General features: G+C 40.5%; 1 protein-coding gene across 4 annotated transcripts in view; it reads left to right on the forward strand.

Moving 5' to 3' along the window:
- Positions 1-23,579, forward strand: part of BICD1 (BICD cargo adaptor 1) — a 179,642-nt gene that overhangs the window by 72,108 nt on the left and 83,955 nt on the right. For all 4 annotated transcript variants that reach the window (XM_065642359.1, XM_065642369.1, XM_065642348.1 and 1 more), the window contains exon 2: positions 23,014-23,226. In XM_065642359.1, the coding sequence (XP_065498431.1) occupies positions 23,014-23,226 (213 nt within the window). The remainder of the gene's footprint in view (positions 1-23,013; positions 23,227-23,579) is intronic.

A 23,579-nucleotide genomic window follows, 5' to 3' on the forward strand; every position in this document is an offset into this window, starting at 1 on the left:
AGCACTGACCTCCTGCCTTTTAAGATGCAAAGGCCTTTGAGGTATATAATTATAGATACTCAATACACCTTGAAAAATGTTGGCTAGTGTCTTCACTTTATTTTTATAGTGTTTTTCAATATCAATGTGGTGATGTTTAAAGCCATGATCATTATGATATCTGCTTAATGAATAAAACGAACACGGATCTATCTCCACTATCCTCCTGACCAAATGAATACCATATTCCTGTTGGTATGCTATTATTTATTCATATTGAAGTGGTATCTATAAGTTCCAGCTATTTAGGAGGAAAAAATAATCTTTATTAGTTAATGAATAATTAACTTAGTCAAGTAGTGGAGAGGTGGACTAATGCACGCAGAGAGGTAATGTGAAATGAGTGTGGCTACAAAGGAAGTTTTCCTGAGTTGGTGGTGGGTGGTGGTGGTGGGTTTTTTTGTTGTGGGTGGGTTTTTTTTTTTTTTTTTCCCTGAACTCACAACTCCTGTCTTTTAACTCTCTTCTGTAAAACCCATTGATATCTGATTTCTATTAAGGAATTGTTCTTTATGAGTTATGTTAGTATGCAAGCTAAGGCAGGCTTTTAAGGACAGTGACATGTCAGTATAATCATGATCTTAAACCTCTGCTTTCAGTTAACTGGGGTCAACTCAGTAGTTGCCACTGCAGGGTTTTCAGTGTTAAATTTCTGAATAGAGAAAGAATAATGAGCTTCTTTCAGATTTTAAAAAAAGGCCAAGACTATTAAGAATAAATCTGAAGGCCAGAAAAGACCGTTATATTAAGTATCTTAATTTGCTATTAAGTACAGGCTATAGAATTTCATAGACATTTTTATGTTGAGCCCAAGAGCTTATGTTAGACAAATGCAGTTATTGCATCCAAACTTTACCACCAGCCTTCAAAGGCCAGGTGAACAGACTGACCAGGCAAATATAGCCCCAATACTAAAAATACATATCCCTTTTGATGGTAATAGAACAATACATACATACATTGCAATGCACACCAGGATATCAGAGTACTGACCACGTATCCAGTTCTGATGAAAAGGGGAGACCAAAGGGTCTCGTTTAGACAGTCTAGAGGCAACTCTGCTTCTTCTGTCAGAGTGGTCAAGATGCGGTGTCTTATTTTTCTGGATTTTCAGCCACCTCTGAATACTACTAACTGGGTGGGTATTAGTTATCTGGATGAGTATAATTGTAGCATGGTGCGTGGTCAAAGAGTAGGTATATTTAGGAAAGTCCGTGGCATGTTAAGACAGTACTGCTTCCCTTGGAACCTCAAGCTAAATTTATAGTGGTATTATTCTGCTAAATTTGCTAAATGTACTGCTGAACGCCGTTTTGCCCCTCCAAGACTCATAGTGTTTTAGCTGGAACTGGAGCTGTTTGTGGAGTTAAAAGGTTTAGGGCTCATTCTGTTGGATTTGGGACTATTCAGTGTATTTAGGATTCACACTGGAGAGCTGGGCATAGCATGGGCTGCTGTACAGTGACACACTCCCCTTGCTGATCTGAACTGTCGCTGACGACCTGCAGTCCGTCTTCAGCCTGGTACCTGTTTGATATCTGTACTGGCACTGTGGGACTGGGGCTGGACTGGCAATAAGTACTTTCACTTGACTATACCCACATCTGTTTTTCTTCTGGGCTTGATGCTCTTATTGCCCGATACGGGTGAACTGTGGAAATTCAGCTCTCACTAACCTCATTCATAGACATCTATTAACTAAATCAGCACCAAATTGTTTTCCCTTAACAACAAGCTGCCTTGTATGGCTCGTTGTGCTCTTTTGTGTCTGTCTTCAGTTGGACACACAATGGTCCTTTCCCATGCTAATTACCTGTATTTTTTTGCCTTTAGCAACTGTAACACCAGGCCTTTTACATGTGCTCACGGTCTGGTTGTGAACTACATCTCCTGTCATATAGTCCTTGTGATTCCCTTTGGTACTCAAGCCTGTTAAATACTATTTATTCTGACTGTGGAATCAGTTAACATAAAGGGGTCGTTCTGGCTAGGTTTTATTTATAGTTTTTCTACCCTCCCAGAAGAACAGTTACTGCTATCCTAATCTGATCATAAAGGGGTTTTGTTTTGTTTTGGTTTTGTTTTCTGTAACTGTGGGCTTGGGTAATTCATTTCCCTCATATTTTTTAACTGCGCCTCTTTGCTAAAGCACTGGTTTTATATCTCAGCTGTATGTTCTCCCCATCCAAACTCCATTCCTGGTTTTTGTGCCACCCACTCTTTCTGGTATCCTTTAAAGATATGGTTAGTCTTTTAATGCAGGTTACAAGATACCCACTTCTTTTTATTTTGGTTTCTTCCTCATCCGTGAATTTTGCTTGATTCTCTAGGCCTTCGTTGTAATAGATTACGACTTAAATAGGTTCTTCTTCGTCCTTATTAAAAAAAGCACACCAAAGTTCATCTGTCAGTCTTCCTGTAAAATGTTTTAATCCTTCAGAAATTATCTACAAGCTCACCCAAGCTAGCTGCTGCTACCTGGTGGAGCAATAATCACCTTTAAGAGGTGACTTTGTCCCTCATATACTGTTAGTTTGAAGCTATCTTCGTCATAATTATATTCCCTCTTGTTCTTAAGCAGTAACACAGCTGCAGCTACTAGTAGTTGCTTTGTTGTGAAGAGCAATCAGGAAATGAGAGATGTGAGGGATGTATAACATTAAAGCAATCTCGATAACATAGCAAAGCCTTTAAAGCACTGCAAGACCCATCAAGTCCATCTTATTAGCTCATTTTTAGTTATTGGATTAGCTTGCCTTTTTGAATTGAGCACAACCCTGTCATCTACTATTCTGGTTGCTTGAGCAATTTGATTTTGATCTAAATTTTGCCTTCCATTGCGAATCACTCATGTCTCCCTGTTTAAATGCCTAATATAATTTGATACGGTTCTAACTTGACTGGCATCTAATTTCATTTCAGTAATAATTTACTCATTTCTGCTTTGCTCATGATCCTTGGCTTTCTGTGTTGAATAATATGCTCTGTCATAAAGTTTTTGCATTTGGTTTATTTCTTCTTTAATGGTGTGTAGGGAGAGCATGTGCTGTATTCTCCAGGACATTCATAGGGTCCTGCAAAATGTGAGTCATGCTACATGTTTCTGTTCCAGTTGTTTGAATTTTCCCCAGCTTTTCTGGCTGTTACTGTCCCTGTTTCCCCTGCTGACTTTCTGAAGCTGTTTGCTCAGTACTTAGTATGTGATCGCAGTCTCCTTCTGATTCTTGCAGGTTGTTTATTCATTTATTGATGATGCGATATTCCTTTGTTCTTTGGGGTTCTTGGATTTCTCAGGTTCCTTTAGTAATAATGCATGCTACACAGTAACGTTTAAAGAATGTGTATGTACATATAGGTATACATAGACAGATTCTTGCTAATAACTTCTTATTAACTTCTATCTAAATACTGCTATGATACTGGTATTTTTGTCATTTTCAAGTTATAATACAGTGACTCTACAGTTTTAACATTGAAGCTGCTGCTGTTCTTGCTAGTGATTTTTTCCATTGCTGTCACCCTTTAAAGTATTCATGCTATTTCTCATTTAGACTTGTCTCACTTTAATATCTTTCCCTTTTGATGAAATAGTTCTTGTTTCATGGTACTTTCTACCCTTCAAATAGGTTTTCTTCTTTCGTTAAATGGCATCTTTTTGATAGACAAGTCCCTTCGTAATTGAAATTAATTGAGAGTAGTTTAGAAGTCACCTCTATCAAAGTTCCCCTTTGTTTGGTTCTTTTTTTTTTTTTTTTTTTTTACTTGTTCTCGTTGTTGTTTTGGGTGGGTGGGTGGGTGTTAGTTTGGTTTTAATTTTTTTTTTTTTTTTTTTTTTTAACTTTCCTCCCCACTTTAACATAGTGGTAGTCACAATGCAGCTGAAAAGTAGGTTTGAGTTTCTTCCAGAGGTGTGATGGACAAAGAAGGTGGCGAGTCACAGGACATGAGTGACCTCCTCAGTCCGCGGGAGGAGGCTTGGCCAGGTCTCTGCTGAAACAGGCTGGTAGCTGACGTGCAGCGCTGCTTCTGCTTAGACAGATCAAGTGGGTAACCTGTTTCCAGGTACTTAACTTACCATTTTCCACAGCAAGACATCAGTGTTCCTAAGATCAGGATGTCTGTCATAGGTGATCTCTCTGCAAAGTAGCTAATATATGATGTTTTCATTAGAAGTTTTTCATGAGAGACGCACTTCTCCATGTCACCATTTAAAATGTTTTATGTAGGAAATGTTTCCAGCTACTCAAGTAATACGTAAGAATAATTGTTTTTAATAATTGTCACAACAGTTTGATCTAATCTCCTGGATAGTGCAGGACGTATAAAACCTTGCTCTATGTTGACTACATAATGTTAGTCTGAATAGTAGCAAATGCTATGATGTTATCTCAAGATGAAATCTAGTCACTTTCTCTGTGCTTATTTTCAGTGCTTTTTGTCCTGAGAAGCCTGGCTCATCAGTGCTTTCAACAAATGGCATTATTCTTTTTCTACACAAAATATGTTGCCTTCTTACTCGAACCTTGCCAAAATCCCACACCTTCCTCTGTAATATTTCACTGGAGTGAAAAGCCTAAGCTCCTGTTTTTATTTCCAAATGTACTATTCTTTGTCACTCAGGGTTGCTGTGTACTGTCATTCTAATATTAGTTGTATTCTGTGCTGTATTGCCAGGGTCAGCAATGAAACACGATTGTCTTGGGACCTAATGAAGTAGTTTCCTTCCACCTATAATTCTCGCAGTGGATCAGACATTTAGCCTTTTGACCCATTGGGAATAGCTTCCCAATGAATATACTGATATGACAGCCGGGCTGTCTTGATTGTTTGCTGCATTTCCAAGAAGTCAAATATTTATTTTCAACATTCAACATTTTGCACTTTTACTTCTCCTATGTGATTTTTAGTTTTTTTATTTTTATACACAGCTCAATAAACCTAGTCTGTGTTGAATTTTTGAGTCTTGCATAGTATCTACCTGAATTTTATAGTAATGAATTACAGTGTGCTAGGTAATATCTGGAAGAACTTTTAACGGCAATAATTCAAATCTTTTCTGTTATACTACATCATTATTTCTTCCTCCCCCCCCCCCCCCCCATTTCTATTCTACCTTTATAATCTCTCTGTCATTGGCACATGTATTTAATCAGGATAATGTAAGTGATGGGCTTTACCTTAGATGTCATGACAAGTTGATCTTTTTATCTTTGAACTCTCTCCTAATAAATTTCTCTTAAGAGATATAGCATTATAATCTCTGGATTCTGTGTATTGCCAGCCTTTTCTGGTTTGCATTGGGCAGAGATGTATGGTAGCATAATACTAGGAGTTTACTAAAAATATTTAATTCTGTTCTTTTTTCCCCTGATTTTTCCCTTCCAAGCCATGCTTTATGAATTCTCATCACAGCTCCCAGTGATGTGTTAGCAGTTTCTGGAGATTTGCAATTCATCCTGTAAAGGAAAACCCAACACTTGAGAAACTCTTGGAGGTGGCTTGGATTCCCTGACTCAGATTTTTGTGCAAAAGGGGCAACTCCTGCCAGGCAGGGCTGGCTCCAAAACCAGTATAGTGGGGCAACATGGTACAGAGACAGCTGATTAGCTTTCTGCAGAGGTAGCCTGGGTTGGCTGGTGTTGGACTGGTGTGAAGGAAATTCTGATGGCTCTTGCGGAGCATTTTGTCTGCACTCTGCCACCTGAGGGCATTCATGAGCTTGAGGCCAACATCATGGCTCAAGGACCTTTGAAGTCCAGCCCTTTTGTTTCACTAGCAAGCCTATGGAAACCCTGAAGTGCTGAGAAATGTGGTGCAAAACAGGCTGGCTGGAGCTGCAGGGGCCAGGTCGGGGCTGGTTCGTTCTTTATTGCTGCCCACATCCCATCCTGGCTGGTGGTGCTGAGCCCCTTGAGAGTCTCTGCCTGACCAGGGATCCTGGTTAACAGGGCACTGCACAGCTGCGTAGAATGTGTCAGTGTTTATGTCCACACAGCTGTATTTGCACACACAATTGTACTTACAGGATTTTCAAAACCATGTTGAGATGCACACATCCTTCTAGTTTCCTAGGGTCATTTTGGTGGGGTGGCCTTAGTTTGTTCTGTGATGTCCCCCTTTGGGTACACAGAGACTTGACAGTGGTGAAGTTTGACTTAAACAACTTCTGCGTAGGTTTTATGTGGAGTCACCACTGTCTTTAAAAGGCTGGCTTACAGACTCCTAAGAGTAAAGGTAGTTATAACTGTATTTTAACTGTGAATCCATTGCAAAAGAAATGTGTTGTTTGATGACACAATATCTTTTTCACTTTGTGTATCTTTTTCTATTGATGTATGCTTCTAACAAATGCACTTGTAGAGTGCTGCAGTTCAGAGGTTCAAGGTCAAGGTGTTCTGTGGATATGTAGGCTTAAAAAAAAAAATAGAAGAAACCATCGAACCTCTCAGGTGTTGCCTCAAAGTGGGAGTCAATAGGGAGCTCTGTCCCCTTCTGATGTTAAAATACTTCAATTAACTGACATACCTTCCCAAAGTGAATTTGTCTGGCACTCTCGAAATGTTCTTCATCTGTAAAGCAATGAATGGAAAACAAGCATCCCTATAGGCAGCTTCATCATCTCTGTCAGATGCCATGTTGTTATAGTATTTTTTTCATCTTATGAATCATCAAATATAATTCAGTGTAAATTGCAAATGTAGATAAGAAATGCTCTTCAAGTAATGGAAGTGTTTCATAACACAGAGTACGAAAGGCTAACAATTAATGGAAACTACTTATGATAATCTGTTTTGCATTGAGGAGGTCCTGATTTGGTTTGAGATCTCAGTAAGAAAGGCACCCAATGTGTAAAGCTGGTTGGAAAAGGATGGAAATTATAGCGAGAGTGATAGCAATGTTGCATCCTTCCTGATGCTGGGACCTTGCCTGCTGTGGCATTGGGCAAGTCTCTGGTGGCTCATGGCACGCTGTGTCATTCTCATCCATGGTGAGTGTCGCCAGCCTTTCTGTTCACCTGCTACTCTTATAGCGTCTTGATCATAATACACATTCATCAATGAAAAAGCACCTTAGATAATACGCTTTGCTACCTTATGTCATAAACATTACAGTTCTTGTACAGGTGCACATAATATTTCAAGGACAAGACAATGTTCTATACATATACTTACAATTGAGTATACACTGTATATATACACATTGATTGTCTATGCATTGATTATGTGTACACAGATGAATTATTCTGTTGTGTAGAGCAGTGATACAGAGGCACACACTGGAGAAGCAGTCGTGGCTACTCTGCCAGGGCTGGGTGGTATCACTGGCTACCCAGAGCACACCTGCACAGTTGAGAAGGAAGCAAGGGTGTGGGTCGCTAACTCCTTGTACCACACTCTTCCAGCTACACCGCTACAAAATTGAAGGATGGAGAGGAATTTTTTTATTGTGATGGACAACTTTTGGCAAAATACCTGCTGTGTTAGACTTGTTTGCCCAGTGAAGCCAGTGTAGTTCAGGTAATAGGAAGAGGTCTTGTAATGAGTTGTAAATGTTGGAGAGGTATACTTTTTTTTTTGTTAAAAAAAGTCATCTCCGAAGTGAGGCAAACCGTTAGTGCTTCTGGAGACCTTATGGGAGAGGGTAGGTGATACTCATTTTACAGAATCTCTAAGATGCCTGACTTCTACCTACCTGCACTCATTCTGTTATAGATTTCATTCACTCACACTCTCATACACAGATACTTTCAAGAACCAAGACATGTATGTGTGCACAAGTAGTCACATTGGGATCATTTATGTGACACAGGGGACTTCAAGTACTCATCATGTGTCTTGAGTTCTTCTTGACTGGTAATGACAAATTTTGACTGTATTTGTTAGAAGTCAATGGTGGTTTTGATATTGTGCCTTATATTTTGTTTCATTTTTCCACAAAAATCCTGAATTTCATTGTTCTCTTTTTCCTTATCTGGATATTTTATGGATCCAGTCCTGTTCTTTATTATTTTGACACCTTATCTTTAGGTCAGCTTGTTATTCCTTTTCTTTTTCATGAAATCACATATACGGCACTCTAGCAAATAACTGCTAGTCTTCCTTTTAACCCTTATTCTGCTGTTTCTTACGGTGTGTGTGTGAGCACATGTTCACACATAGGCAAATATTTCCTTTTGTACGTCATTCACACTGATCTTAACACTTCTGTTTTAAATCTCTTCAGAAGAGTAGGAAATCATTCACCTTAAGCATTTGTGGAAGGCACTGATATTCGCATTCTGATGTTACAACTGTGTAAATGGCCATCTGACTCGTGCTGGAACACATTCCGTTGCGGTTTGCTAAAGTATCAAGTTCAGAGATGTGTGAAAGCTTCCTTTCTGGAAAAGAAAAGGAAAGCTCTGGCATCCGGTGCCGCGACAGATTTAGCTTGCTAGCTAAGCACTCCCTCGCTGGCTGCTGACTGGGGTGTTCTGCCGTCTGTGCTGATGATCTTCTGCTCTGTGGGAGCATGGGCATCATCGCTCCCATGAACAGGCGTCGAGGGAGGAAAGAAGATTTCCCATTCCACGAAAACTGCTGTTGTGAGAAGAAAGAATCTAATGGGAAAAATCTGATGATGCTGGTGAAGTAGTTTGAAAGCCTCTGTCAAAATAGGACTGCCTCTGAAAGAGCTGAGATTTTCAAAAGCTAGTTGCTTCAGCTGTTTGCAATTTGCTTGAAATTTCCACATGAGCAAATATAAGTGAGTCAGGAACCAGAAGACAGTATATCATCCAGAAATAAATACCCAGGGGTAAAATCTGTGCTCCCGTGAAGCCAATGAAAGCTCTGGTTACTTTCTTAGTAGAACTGGATAAGGCATGGATGCTTGATTTGCATATGCTTATGCAATTATTTTACAGTCTGGAAGACAGGTCACCCTGAGACAAAGCTGCTGACAAAGCAAAATCATATTATCCTCTTAAACTTGTTATCCTTTGCAAATTGCTTTCTGGGACACAACTTATTTCATGAAGGGGAGTTTTCATCATCAGGCAGTATTATGTGTTTAACACTATGTCAGAGAACGAGGCTGAGAACTACTTATGATTTTGGCTGAGCAAAGACGGGCCCATTCTATAAACATACCTGCAACCCTTCATGTTCCCTGCTGATTCTTGATCTCACTGCTTTGTGTGTAGTTTTCAAATCCCATCCTTGCTGCAGTCACCTTCCTCTATGTTCATGCAGTAAAAGGAAAGTAGTGCTAGGGACAGCTGAGTCCTTAGGCAAAAGCACTGGAGAGCTGTGCCTGGACAAATGGCTTAGACTGTAGATTTCTTGCTTATAAAGCTCAATCTTGGTTGAGTTATTGCCTTTTGCTTATGTTGGGGTGGCGCATGGAGCCCTGATCAGTTCTGGAGCCCTGCTGCACTAAAACAAGCAGGTATACAAATGCAGAGGTTGCGACATGGCCTGACTTCTTCAATTTGTTGTCACGTCGGCTTTAGACAGGCACATTTGGTGTGAATGCAGTAGTACTTGGAGGGGTGCCAGGTCATCTGCCTTCTCATGTGTCAGACAAGTCCCCCTCCTCATTAGCAGATGTGCTGATCAGTGGTGTAAAACAAACTCCTTCCCTCGTTACCTTTGGTTAAATAAAGGAACATGGGTTTTTGTTGTTGGTTTTTTTTTTTTTTGAGGTTGAGTTTGTGCCGTGGTGTTTTATTTATTTATTTATTTACTCTATACAAAATGTATTGAAAGTCCCTATGGATTACATTGGGGACAATTTATAGAAATCCCAGTCTTTGATTCTCTTTTTTTTTTTTTTGGATTAAGTGAGCAAGCTGCTGTTGCTGTAACATGATTATCGGTACCACCATATGCCTTAAAATCTCACTTGATCTGAAGGCGTGAGATTATCCAGCACTTCCAGTAAGCACCCAGCTGCAATAGCATTATGTGAAACAGGTGTGTGCGCTGCATCCATCAATGCTAATAGAAGCATAAAGTTCCCCATGGTAAATCTGTGGCTGGCAGCACTCTAATTAAAGCTTCATTTGAAAATAAATGAGAGGCCTGTAATTTTGACCGCTTGTTCTGAAGGGCATGCTTTTATTTAGAGATTTTTCCAACTTAAATTTGTAGGAGGTTTTATAAATCCCTGAAGCAGCACAAATGTCTGAGTTGTCTTTCTTTCTCCCTCTAAGCCCTTGGTTTAGAAGTTATTTTTCTAAAAGCACCCTCCCCTGGAACTCAAATACTCCAGCTCTAGGAACTGGAACATGGAGTGCCTCATTGCCAAAGCTCAACTCTGATTGCCACCTGCTGACATTAAGTGTGTCATGTGCGGTCACAAGAAAAGAGTCTATTTTTGTTAATCAACTATAGAGTAGTCAGAACTTCTGTGCTGGACTATAAGTGATGAAAGACAAATTAAGACTTTAAATTTAATAAGCACAAGTACTTTAGTGAGGTATACAAGAAACGAGTATTGTGTAAGTATGTTCATGAGATTTTTAGCAGTTTAGAAGATCATCTTTTACTGCCTTGACTGCTACAGACCTGAGCTAAGTCTTGCCTGGTTACTAGGACTTTGGCTTAGACTCAGGGTCTGGCTTTGCTCAGGGTCTTGTCCCAAACACGTTTTAAAAATCTCTGAGGATGGAGGTTGCCCCACCACTCTGGGCACTTATTTTGGTGCAGGACCACTTTCAGGGTGATTTTTTTTTTTAATTTTTTTTTTGTCTTGTGAGAATTTCCTCAGTTTCAGGTTGTGACCATTGCCTCCTGTCCTTTCCCTGTACATTTCTGAGAAGGGTCTGACTCTGCCTTCTCTATCTCCTTTCAGGCAACAGAAGAATACAAGTATGTCTCCCTTAACCTTTTCTACTCATGCTGAACAAACCCAGTTCCCTCAGCTTCTCCTTGTATGCCATGTGTTCCAGATCCCCAAGGATTTTAGCTTTTGACCTACCTTAATCCAGGCAGTAAAGCACTTTGGCATGAAAAGTCTCAGACTCCAAGCATCAGGGAATGTTGGGATGAATCCAAAAGTCAGGTCTCTCTCAGAGGTCCATTTTAGACATATAGGGGTTTCCTCTCTAGGAAACCTTTCAGGCATTCCCAGCAATGAAAATCACTTTGCTTTCCTGACTGCTGCTCTTCCCGAGCTGCTCATTTCATGGAGCTGTTGAAAATGAACCTGAAATAAGGCTCATTGCTGTGCCTATAGAATTTGGTCTGCTTCTTCTACTCCCATGTGTTGCTTTGCATTGAACAACATGTTTTTAATTTACTATTGTGTCTCTCAGGGGTCTAAGAGCCTTCTGCAACTCTTCTCGCAGCTTTGACTCTTACTTCTGTGAATAACATGCTACTGGATGGCTTCACATTGTGAACCATCATGCATGCTGGGAGTGGGTCTCCTGAGAAGCCCACCTGAGTGCACTTAGCTCCGTAGGTCTGTGCTTGCATCATATTCTAAGCAGGGTAACGAAGATCTACTCACAGCCAGGTTGGTGTTTTCGGTCGCAGAGATGGAGCTGTTATGCTCAGCCTGTTGGGGAGAGGGGAAAGGCATCAAAAGACCTGCTTCTTTTTGAGTGATGGGTAACCCCCCTCTTTTCACACATTTTGCTTACAAAAACTGTAGAAACCAATCCCCCGAGAAGCTCATGAAAAGAGGATTGCAACTTGTTGGACAAAGTAGTATTTATGAGGCTGGGGATGTTAGTGTTTACCTCTGCATGTGCTGTATGTAGTCAGTTCTCTTCTTCCACTGCATTTGGGGACCCCACCTAGGTGATAACTCACAGAGACAGATAAGCCACAAGGACATATTTTGAAAAAGTTTGAGAAACATGAAGAAAGGTAGAGCAAGTCTTTATGCTTTTCTCTAAATGTCAGTTCAAGGATAAGATACTGCTACTTGGATTATCTGAGACTTCACAGTGGGTTCAAAGAATACCTTAAAGGAGACAGGTTTTTTCTTTTTCTATGATTATGTGGAGAGAGGAAATTCCCATTTTGGCTTCTAACTTCTTTTGTTTGTATGACAAAGAGGAGTGTTCTAAGCATAATGACTTCTGCCAGAGGGTGACATTTTACAGTGCTTTGAAGATGAGGTTCTACCTGTGTAATTTGTATTCTTATTCAAGAGAAGTTTCCTGTTCTTAGAGAAGAAAATCGTTCATATTGCTGCTTGGCAAAAATACTATCACTTGCTACATACTCAGGATATGTAGCTTTAGATCTCCGATTTTTGTTTTTTAAATTTTTTTTAAAAATGAAATAAAATAGTGCAAGACATTAAAAGAAGAGGATGTAAATAAAATCGATGTTTTATTGCTTCCAGGATGTATGTAAACACAGCTGAGTGTTTTGAAGCACAGGAATACTATTTACTTCTAAATTTGAGACCAAATCTCAGAATCCCTCCTAAAGTGAGGCCCAGCTAGTTTAAAACTTCCAGGTGATTCAGTGAACGGGTAACATACAGGTGTGTAAGTAGTTCTGAAAGTTAGTACAAACCTAGCATTATGCCAATAAAATTACCGTTTTCTACTCAAAACTTATTGTGTATTTTGAGGCATACTCCTTATATCTGCAGCAGACGCAGATACAGGATTTCTCCGTTGCTTTTTTTACTCTGGTCTGCAAAGAGCGTTATCTTCTAAGAAGCAACTTTGTCTTTCCTTACTTCATTCAGCTTTACTGGTTGGTGTGCATCTGCATCTAGGGCACAGGTGCGAAACACACAGCCCGCGGGCCGGATCCGGCCCCCATCCTTGTTTTACCCGGCTCGGCACTTACACACCAGCAGTGCCGAGCTCCTTGTCCCCAGGCTCCTGCCAGCGCGGGTCACACGTGCAGCGTGTGTGACACGTGTTGTGCTGCGGGAGCAGGAAATGGTGGGAGCTGTGGCCGTAGCTACAGGAGAGCGGTGAGCCTGTGTGAGAAGAGTAATAGGTGACACTGATGGGGACACTAGTAACTGCCTTGGGCATTGAAAGACAAGGCAGACAAGAATTACCCAGGCCAGGGGGTGGTGGAATAAGGAGAATGCTCCTCATGGTGGCTGATAAAAGGAGAATTATCAGCAGGCATGTCCACCCCTGAAGAAAGAGTCTCCTTATTCCACCATGGAAGAATGAGGAGAATGTTCATGCTGGGGAACGGCATTAAGGATAACATTGCTGTACAAGGAACTGGCGATGGGGAACAAGGAGAATGTTACTGGGATAGATGGAGGGGGAGAATTGATGGAGAAAGAGTGACTGCGGTTTATGGGGAAGGGAGTTTGAAGGAAAGGTGAGCCTGCGTGAGAGGGCCTGACTATTATTTAACCTGGCCCCAAAGGACATCTTGGTCTTTTACTTAGGTGGCGCACCATACCATCTTTGGTGGAACAATCTGAATCCCAAAATGTCCAGTAAGAGAAAGACTGATGCAGAAGGAAGGCAATTTAATGATAGATGGGAAAGTGAATACATGTTTGTGTTTCAAGGAGAAAAACCAGTATGTCCTTTGTGTTATGAGACAGTGTCGGTGATAAACAAGTACAATGCATATAACTACGTGGCAAACACAAGGCACACAGGCCGAATCCTAAAATTACATTCAGCCCTTTGAAGGCAACCGTGAGGCTGATGTGACCCTTAGTGAAAATGAGTTTGACACCCCTGTTACAGGGAACTAACAATTAAAGGGTTAACCACCTAGCAAGGGCCTAGAGTTTTGTGTATTATGTTAAGAAACAGAGCCTCGTTGAATGCAAAGATAAGAAGTTTTACAGAACCCAGATGTAACCTGGAGGAGACGAGACAACAAAGATTTACAGCAGAAAGGACGGCACCAGGAGACGAGACAACAAAGATTTACAGCAGAAAGGAGGGCATCAATCCGGTTTCAACTGACTTGGCAGTTTAGGTTCAAGCCAATTCAGCATACCAAACCAAAGGTTAAAATTCACAGTGACGAAGCTGAAGGAGCTTTCATCCAAAGACCCCTCCTCAAGACCACCAGGTGGCACTGCGCAGGCATAACAGGGAGGGGTCAAGGAGGGGACTATGGAAATTATTTCCTGGGACTCATTTTAATAAGAACCGCCTTCTTGGGGAAAGGTTATGAATATGTATAGGCGTACCTGGGTTTACTATGAATATGTAACACCTTGCTCTATATAAGCACACCTTTTATTGTTTGAAGGCACGCGCAAGATTAAAGGAATTATCCTTCATGCGCCTGACATCGAATAAAACATACCTGCTTTATAACCTTGCGAGTTGTAAAGTTTTATGACTTTATAGGTTGTAAAGTTGTTTCCACAGGTCACCCCTGGTCTAGGGCATGGTTGCGTCCCTACTCCTCCTTTCTTCCCTCCTTTCTAGAAGAGGCATTCTGGCCATGCAGCCACTCCTTCCTTGTATGCTGCTCTGGGGAGTCCTAATTTGTTGTGTTGAGAGTCCTTCCTTCTTCCTCCTTGTTGTGCCTTTGCAGCTGGAAATAATCTTTGCCTACACAATACTAACATTGACATTTCTCTCTGACAGAAAACTATGGCAAAAATAGTAGCAGCAATGTAGAATGCAGTTGGTATACTTCATGGGTTGTTTTTATTACTCACTAGCAACATGGTTTTGCTTAGACCGCTCCTAAAATGTGCTATAATTCACTCTCAGGATGGAAAGTGAATTTACATATGGGGAGCTAATGTGAAATAACTAGAATGTCCCAGCAGGCTGATAACTCTTCAATAATTGGATTTTGGCATGCATTCTTTGCAGCTTTATTCAAGCAAGAGCAGGAGAAGGGATTGCAATTATCTCAGCCATTTCATAGCTAGAAAAACAGAAAAAAGAAAAGCAGTCAGAAATGCAAAAAAAGATCAAGTTTTAGTGAAACATGGGATTTTGCTGTTTAGTGTAAAGGTAATAGAGCCTCCAGGGAATGCATGTTCGATCTCAGACTTCAGACACATTTTGTTAAAAATAATATCTTTGACAGTCTTCCATGTTTGTTCTGGTATTGCTTCTATTGGTTTTAATTGGAATTTTGTAATAGCTGGATGTTGACCTGACAATAGTGGGAACTCATAAAAGCACCAATATAGGCATTGGTGCAACTTTTTAAGTCACTTTATGTTTCATTAATAATGTGTGAATTATCTTGTTTATAGAAATAATTTAATTATTGGCCATATTCAGCTGCTTTAAAATTACCAGCATGAAGCTAATTAGTTGTGTTGTAGATAAGTGGTGCTCTTTGTTATAAGCTTCCCTCTTCTTGTGTTTTCTGTGCCTGGAGGGAATGCTCAGGACAGGGGAATTGAAATCCTTATCTAGAGTGCTGTTAAAGGCAATTAAATGGAAATTCTTATTCACTCCCCCTTTTACTGGATTGCTGTTGAACAATGGAGGTTAGAAGTGAATGTTCATTTTCATGGTAGTGCTTTCTTCTTCGTGTCTCTAAATATTTCTTAACCGTCACATTTAGGAGTATTTTTGTTCCTTCTTTATAAAAAAGCAGCACGGTTGCCGAAGTCCTCACAATGTGGCATATTGATTGAAACCAGCACAATATGTACTGGGACTGCAGAAGCACGGCTGCCGCTGTAGCTGAGTTGAATGTAAACGCTCATTTCCCCCAGTACTTTATGAAGGCTTTGTTGATTAGCATCTGATATATGAATTTCAACAGGCCTGGAGACAGCGTAGGAATCTATTGAGAACAAACAGAAGACGTCCACATTGTGCTTGCTTTTATCCAAAGCTTCCTTGGGGAAAAGACTATGAATTGTTGACATTTGTCCTACTGCTCTGCATCTGTAAACAGTCTCAGTATTACTCATGTTTTTCATGTATCTGATCTCCTCAGGATTTCTGGCATGGATAAAATCTCCAGTACCTTGGTTTGCAAGTCTTTTTTTGCAACTTAAATCTCATGCAGACATTAACTTACATGACTTTACCATTGCACCAGCATTTGCATAATTATTGAATTTAGTTGATTAATTAAGCTGGTATTTGGAAATAAAGTTAAGTGCTTTTTGCCCTTAGGAGGTGATAAAATAGCTGCTTCAAGTCACATTTACGGATTTATCGTAGTTAACTATACTGTGCTCATAACTATAGTATATTGTGTCTCAGATCATGAATGGGTATATCATAACAGTCCTTTTCACTGCATAGCTGTTACTGTTCTCTATGTTTTTCAAATGGGAAGTTGAGGAACAATTTCCTTAAGGCTCTATCAAGTGTCTGTAGCAAAGCATGAATTGAAAATAACTGTCCTTTAAAGTTTAAGTTAACAGATTAAGTTAACAGATTTCATGAGGACAAATAAGGAAACCCCATTTCGTTGGCTTGCTTCAAACGCAGTATAACACATTTAGCATTTTTTCTCCAAGCTGGAGCATATGAAGTAAAAGGCATCTTGTTACATTAAAAAAAAAAAAGAAAGAAAAACCCAAATACACATACAATACCCTATTCATGTTGTCTGGCATGGAGTATAAAGCTGATCAGCTTGAGTCTGGAAATTATGAAATGACCAATGCTTAGACAGTTGCTGCGGTACAACTGAATTGTGATAAATTATTTCATATTCCTTTTGACCGGGGGACTAGTTAAATCTAGGAACTTTGTTTGCTGTTCTGAGCTGAAAGAGGAATTAGTGATGGGATCGAGCATCTTTCTGTCTTTTGCCTCTCTGTAGGAGAGTTTAGCGTCGTGCTTTCTTGAACACAAGAGGAATCAGACAAATGGGACACTTCTGTAGCTGTAAAACAACAAGCTGTTTTCAGCTAGCCTGTCAACCCAAAAGCTCATGGTCTAGTTTTCTTGCCTATAATGCCCATGGTGATTCAGGCTGTGTTCTCAATCTGGTTTTGAGTTTTCAATCTGCCGGCCTGCATGGGCTGTGCTTCTCACATGCACTATTCACACAATACCTATTACTTGTTTTTTCTTCTGTCATCATTAAGCATACATCTGTCTGTGTTTTGATTGCAATGTTCCTGTTATTTGCATTTGAAGACTTTAATCATTGCAGTTTTGGATTCCAAAAGGAAACTTACTGACCTCTCTCAGCCGTCTTAAATGAATATCAGGAGGTGATGTCAACTACATAAAGATCTAGTCTAAATTATGAATAAATTTTAGAGGCATAAAATTTTCCCACTTTTTAAGAAAACAGATATGACTGGAGCTCATCAGTCACTTCTGCAATGGGCTTGTCGTTTGCAGTTGCATTGCAACGTTGCCAAGAAACACAAGTCGGATTTAGACTCGGTGCTACCTCCTGTGTTCTTCACAGGAAGACACAGTCCGTGTCCAAGACCCTGGATGATCTGTGTACCCAAAGTGTGAGGGACCAGGGAATGACAAACAGCCAAATGATCAGAACCGAGCACTGAGCGTACGCCTGCAAGAAAGCCCATGGAAAGATTCCCAGTTGGGCTGAACGTTGGCTTGGATTTACTAGCAAAGAAACTGCTATGAGCAGGTTGATTTTAGCAGTGTTCAGGTGAGCAGGGTGCAAAATAGTGGAGGTAAGTTAAAAAAAAATAATGTGTCTTAATGGAGACCTTACAGGGGGTGGTGGTTTGTACAAGCTGGTTTTGAGGCCTAGAGCCTGCTCATCCCTCACCTCCCTGCTCAGCCTTGCCTAGAGGGGATTTCCTCACAGACCTGTGGCTGCCACTGATTGATCTTTAGCAGAAAAATGGCAGAGAACCCTGAGCTTCGGTTGTGAAGAAAGGAAAAAAAATATGTAGTAAGCTACAAACAAAAGCCACCAACACAAACAGAAAACCAACCACCAGAAAACCAACAACCAAAACAAACAGAAACCCCCACGTATCTGAAAGAGACACATAGAATTGCAAGTGACTGAGGGAATGTAATTGATAAGTTGTGCCACAATAAGCCCTGTCCCTGACATTAACTTCAGTTAGGCATCTAGCAAAGATTTCCCTATGTGGTGCCATACTGACATTTGCCTAGGAAATATACTACCCTCCTGGATAATCTCAAACTATTTTTTCCCTGCTTTTGTGTTAGGAATGTGGAGGTAACTAATACATAATACATTCCACTTTACAGCAAGTTAGCAGCTGAAATAGGCAATCATTTGAACAAGTTCAATGCTGTTCCATTATGCATCAGAAAAACCACAGCAAGTGTCAAAGCCTTAAAGGTAGGCTGCCTGCTCATCCTGATAGCACTGAGGTCATGTTTTATTGCTTGTTAATCATCACAGACTAGAAGAGTGAATTTCTATACAAACACTTAAGAATTCCTGCCCCAGGAGGCGGCTAGTAAAAACAAAATTGAAAGTCAGAAATAGCATCCTTCATTACCTACTTAAGTTTTCAGCTGATCTTTTGTACATGTGCTGCTATCTACACCTAAATTATACACCTAGCTTCTCTCTTTTGCTTTTTTTTTTTCAAAGTGCTAAATATAATTTTCATTTTACAAACACCATTTCCTGTCACTCACCACACATTAGCTTTCTATTGCTGTTTATATATGTCATGTAAATATTCTTACATATGTTATTCTATTGCTCTTTTACAAATCTGTGCCCACTTCATTCACTGCATTATTTCTTTCATGCTAGTTTGCTTCTGACATGGGAATTTCTGTCTAGGGTTATTTAGAGTTCAATGGCAAATGGCCTTTTCCTCAAAGGTTGCACTTTTTTCAATGATCAGACTGACCTCTTAACCTGTGCATGCCCACTGTTGCCATCCTTTATCATGCACTCAAACAAATATTGATCGTTATTTTATCATTCTCAAAGTTCACATTCTGAGATGCCCTTAAAAAGTCATGATACTATTATACAGTTTTCAGGTCTCAGAATATATATACAATATTTAATCGCATCTTTTTACTCAGTGTTTATGACCAGCTTACAAAACCTGTATCTCCGAGCTCGGTTAAGGGCATCCTTTCAAGCAAAGTCTTGAGTAAACTGATGTAGTATAAGGTGAAATTCAGACTAGTATCTATCAGGACAGTTTTTGTCAAAACAGTAAATGTACTTCAGTCTTTGTAGCTGACTTGAGCTATTGTGCCTACATTGGGAGGGTGTTTCTCAAGGGAAGAGAAGCCATAAAGGGCTATACAGCCCCCTGCGAGTCCTGATTTGAATTTGGAAGATGATGTGCTTTGTCAGAAAAGCCCTGCAATGTGATTGCTGAAACTAAGAGCCACCAAGGTACCAGAGGTGATTTTTAAGGGGTTTTAATGAGTAGTCATACCAAGCAAGGCAGCACCATGCTGAAAAGAACCACAGTAATTAACACGTCTGCAAGATATAGTACAGCGCCAATCCAAAATACCATCATAGAAACAACGCGAGTGAGTTGGGTGTCATTCCCACAGTTACAGTCACAGTTCTTTGCTTCTGCAGTTACTTCTTCATGGACAGGTCAGAGAACTCCATAGTCTCTGTTGATGTACTCGTCCCAATCCAGTTTGAAAGATGGAAAAGGATGGAAGAGGCCGGCCCTGCTTTTGCCATCATGGCATCACCTGAAATTTGGTTTAAACAGAAGTTGGTGTGGTATTAATATAGGTGACAAAGTACTTCTAGGCAGGAACAGGAGCTCTCAAGGAGCCAAACTATATATCTTCACTATAAATATCTGACCAATAGAATAGAAAATAATAGAATGTTTCAGTTGGAAGTGACCTACAGTAATCATAGAATTATAGGATAGTTTGAGTTGGAAGAGAACTTCAAAGGTCATCTAGTCCAACCCCTGCCATGAGCAGGGACATCTTCAACTAGATCAGGTTGCCCAGAGCCCCGTCCAGCCCGGCCTCGAATGTTTCCAGGGATGGGGCATCTACCACCTCTCTGGGCAACCTGTGCCAATGTTGTACCACCCTCATTGTAAAAAATTTCTTCCTCATGTCTAGCCAGAATCTACCCCTCTTTTAGTATAAAACCATTACCCCTTGTCCTGTCACAACAGACCCTGCTAAAAAGTCTGTCCCCATCTTTCTTATAGGCCCCTTTTAAGTATGGAAAGGCCGCAATAAGGTCTCCCCGGAGCCTTCTCTTCTCCAGGCTGAACAACCCCAACTCTCTCAGCCTGTCCTCACAGCAGAGGTGTTTCAGTCTTCTGATGGTCTTGGTCCCCTCCTCTGGCCTCTCTCGACCAGGCCCATGTCTTTCCTGTACTGAGGGCTCCAGAGCTGGATGCAGAACTCCAGGTGGGGTCTCACCAGAGCAGAGGGGCAGGATCACCATCTAGTCCAACTGCCTGACCAATTCAGGGCTGACCGAAAGTTAAAGCATGTTATTTAGGGCATTGTCTAAATGTCTTTTAAACACTGACAGGCTTGGGGCATCGACTGCCTCTCTAGGAAGCCTTTTCCAGTGTTTGACCACCCCCTCGGTAAAGAAATGTTTCCTAATGTCCAGTCTGAACCTCCCCTGGTGCAGCTTTAAGATGATTATCACACATGCTAAAACGCACTTTCACACTACATTTGAGGAAAATATAGCATGAACCTGGAAGGCCATCGTCACAGTGTACTAGTATTTATCCATAGTGCTTTAACTATAGTGCTCTGATAGGGTTCCAGCTCCCATTTCATCATGAGCTTCTCCAGCCCTGTCGGTCCTACCTGCTGTTCTGCTGTGTTTTGATTTTTCCTCTGGACATGTGGCCTTTACATTTTTCTTGTAGGGTCTTAATTAGACTGATGCTTTTTGCTCAGTCTCAAGTTAGGAACAGTGGGCCATCAAACATAAGTATGTAGAGTGAGATATTGGCAGTGTTGCTGAAACAGTCTTCTTAGATTCATAGATACAGTGACCGATTCAGTGCTGAACAGTTTCATTAAATTGAATTTCTTGTTATTTGGAAAACCCTATTTGGCAAGTTGCTGATGCTTGCTATTTCAGTAACTTGCAGTCTTTTGAGAAGACAGCTGGGTTAATACATTATTGAATATTTTTAGAATCCTTTAATGCTGAGTTCACAGGATTCTCTAAGTGAAGTAGACTTAAAAGATAAAAAGTTTTTGAACAGGGTTTTGCTTTGAAGTTTCTAGGGGGCTGCTTCAGTCCTAGTGCCAGTAAAACTTAGAATGTGTTCTGAAAGGCTATAAATAGCGGCAATAAAACAATGGATTTAATTTGGCAAGTAGTTCTTATTAATGGGAAGGCAGAGGAGGCCACTGGTTACAGTGGTTGTGAATGTATACTCTGCTTTGTGGTTTCATAGGAATAGGTAGATATTAGGCTTTTGGGGGTAATTTCCCACCGAAAGAATATATATGACCATGACTTATATCTCTCTCATATTGGGAGAAAAAATCATGCTATTTCAAACACATTCTCTTTGAATTAAGTTATATGAGAGAGCTCTTACCTATGTTAGACTAAATATTCTTAACATTAGATGCCTTCTTTTGGCTTTTGCCAGAATTAGGCCATTTCATTTTCAACCATATGTCTCTTTTTAAAGGTAATACAAACAAAACAGATTTTGCCTTTCTTTTATTATTTAATTACTATTTTAATTTTAGTTTTATTTATATATTCTTTTGTGCTGTTACATTTTTTATGTCATTATATTATTGCAGGTTTTTTCTCGTCTGTCTTTGATAGCTAAATGGTATCTCCATCACCTCTACTATCATGGCTTGTACTTTGCTTTCTTCCAGGTTGCTTCAGAGTTCAAAATAACATAAGAAGCTGTCACTGAGAAATATTGCTTTATGAAAATGATACCTCTAAGCCAGTAACAAGAAAAGAGGAGGAGAATCACTGAAAATTACCTATATATTTAGAAACTTCTTTAATACTTAAATATTGCTGCTTTACAGCAGAAACAGAAAACACTGAGTACAAATGAAATGAAGGGGCTGTCAAACTCTGTGTTTTGTTTACCAGTGGCCAGAGCTTGCTACTCAGACCATTTATTTTTTCTTTCAAGTTATAGTAAGCTTTTTTTCCATACCATGGAGTCAGCTCCTATAATAAGACAATGTTGAAACCAGAAAGGAATTTAGAAGGATGTGTCAGCTATTTATGCTCTTTAGAACAAAACAAACCACACATTGGTTTTGCAGAACTAAAGAAGAAAGGAATTGGCAGATTATCAGCTGACCCTCATGCAGTAGAGTTAAACACTGGTGCTAATTAGTGGCTAGTTAGCAGAGCACCATCTTGATCTCAGTGGAGGTCACAGAATCACAGAATCACAGAATGTTAGGGATTGGAAGGGACCTCAAAAGATCATCTAGTCCAATCCCCCTGCCAGAGCAGGAAAACTTAGGTGAGGTTACACAGGAAGGCGTCCAGGCGGGTTTTGAATGTCTCCAGAGAAGGAGAATCCACAACCTCCCTGGGCAGCCTGTTCCAGTGCTCTGTCACCCTCACTGAGAAGAAGTTTCTTCTCACATTTAAGTGGAACCTCTTGTGTTCCAGCTTGAACCCATTACCCCTTGTCTTACTGTTGGTTGTCACTGAGAAGAGCCTAGCTCCATCCTCGTGACACCCGCCCTTCATATATTTATAAACATTAATGAGGTCACCCCTCAGTCTCCTCTTCTGCAAGCTAAAGAGACCCAGCTCCCTCAGCCTTTCCTCATAAGGGAGATGCTCCACTCCCTTAATCATCTTTGTGGCCCTGCGCTGGACTCTCTCCAGCAGTTCCCTGTCCTTCTTGAACTGAGGGGCCCAGAACTGGACACAATATTCCAGATGAGGTCTCACCAGGGTCGCCTGGATAGGGGCCATAAATCCATACTGCAAATAAGAACAGCTTCAAGATGTTTCATTTCAGCTAAATGGTGGCCCTCAGCTGCTGGGAAGCTGCTAGGGCAGTATTTATTAGGTCAGAGTTTGGGACTCACAGATCTATTTCATTCCTGCTGGCTATGCAGCTGCTCATTATTGTTGATAATTTTTCTAGGGCTTCATTAGTTTTATTCTGTGTGCTGTTTTCCTCTTGCAGGCATTTGGGCAGTCCTTCTCGATTCACCGCAAAGTGGCTGAAGATGGGGAAACACGTGAAGAGACTCTCCTGCAGGAGTCTGCATCAAAAGAAGCTTATTACCTCGGGAAGATTTTGGAGATGCAGAACGAGCTGAAGCAGAGCAGGGCGGTGGTTACCAATGTCCAGGCAGAGAACGAGAGGCTCAGTGCTATTGTCCAAGACTTGAAAGAGGTAAATGAGGGTTTGCAGGGAACATGAGGCTGAATTTTCTTGTAGAATCATGGATGGCATGGCTCTGAGTCATGAAAATACCACAAGAAGTAAAAATGCTCGCCTACCAGTCTGTCATCCCAGAAACCACCTGGCCTGAGAGACTTATAATTTTGAAAGGAAAAAATGCAGCTTTAAAATTACTTTTAAACATCAAGAAAAAAAACCCTACAAATACAATAAAACCCAATTCAGGAAGCTATAAATTCCCAAGTACTCTTAGCATTTTGCATTGCATTTTGTAGCCCATACATATAAGCAAATTTTACATAAACACATTTCCTGCATACTTATGATATTCATGCAACTCCTCT

The sequence above is a fragment of the Caloenas nicobarica genome, chromosome 1, assembly GCF_036013445.1.
Source record: "Caloenas nicobarica isolate bCalNic1 chromosome 1, bCalNic1.hap1, whole genome shotgun sequence".
In the NCBI taxonomy this organism is placed as follows: Eukaryota; Metazoa; Chordata; class Aves; order Columbiformes; family Columbidae; genus Caloenas; species Caloenas nicobarica.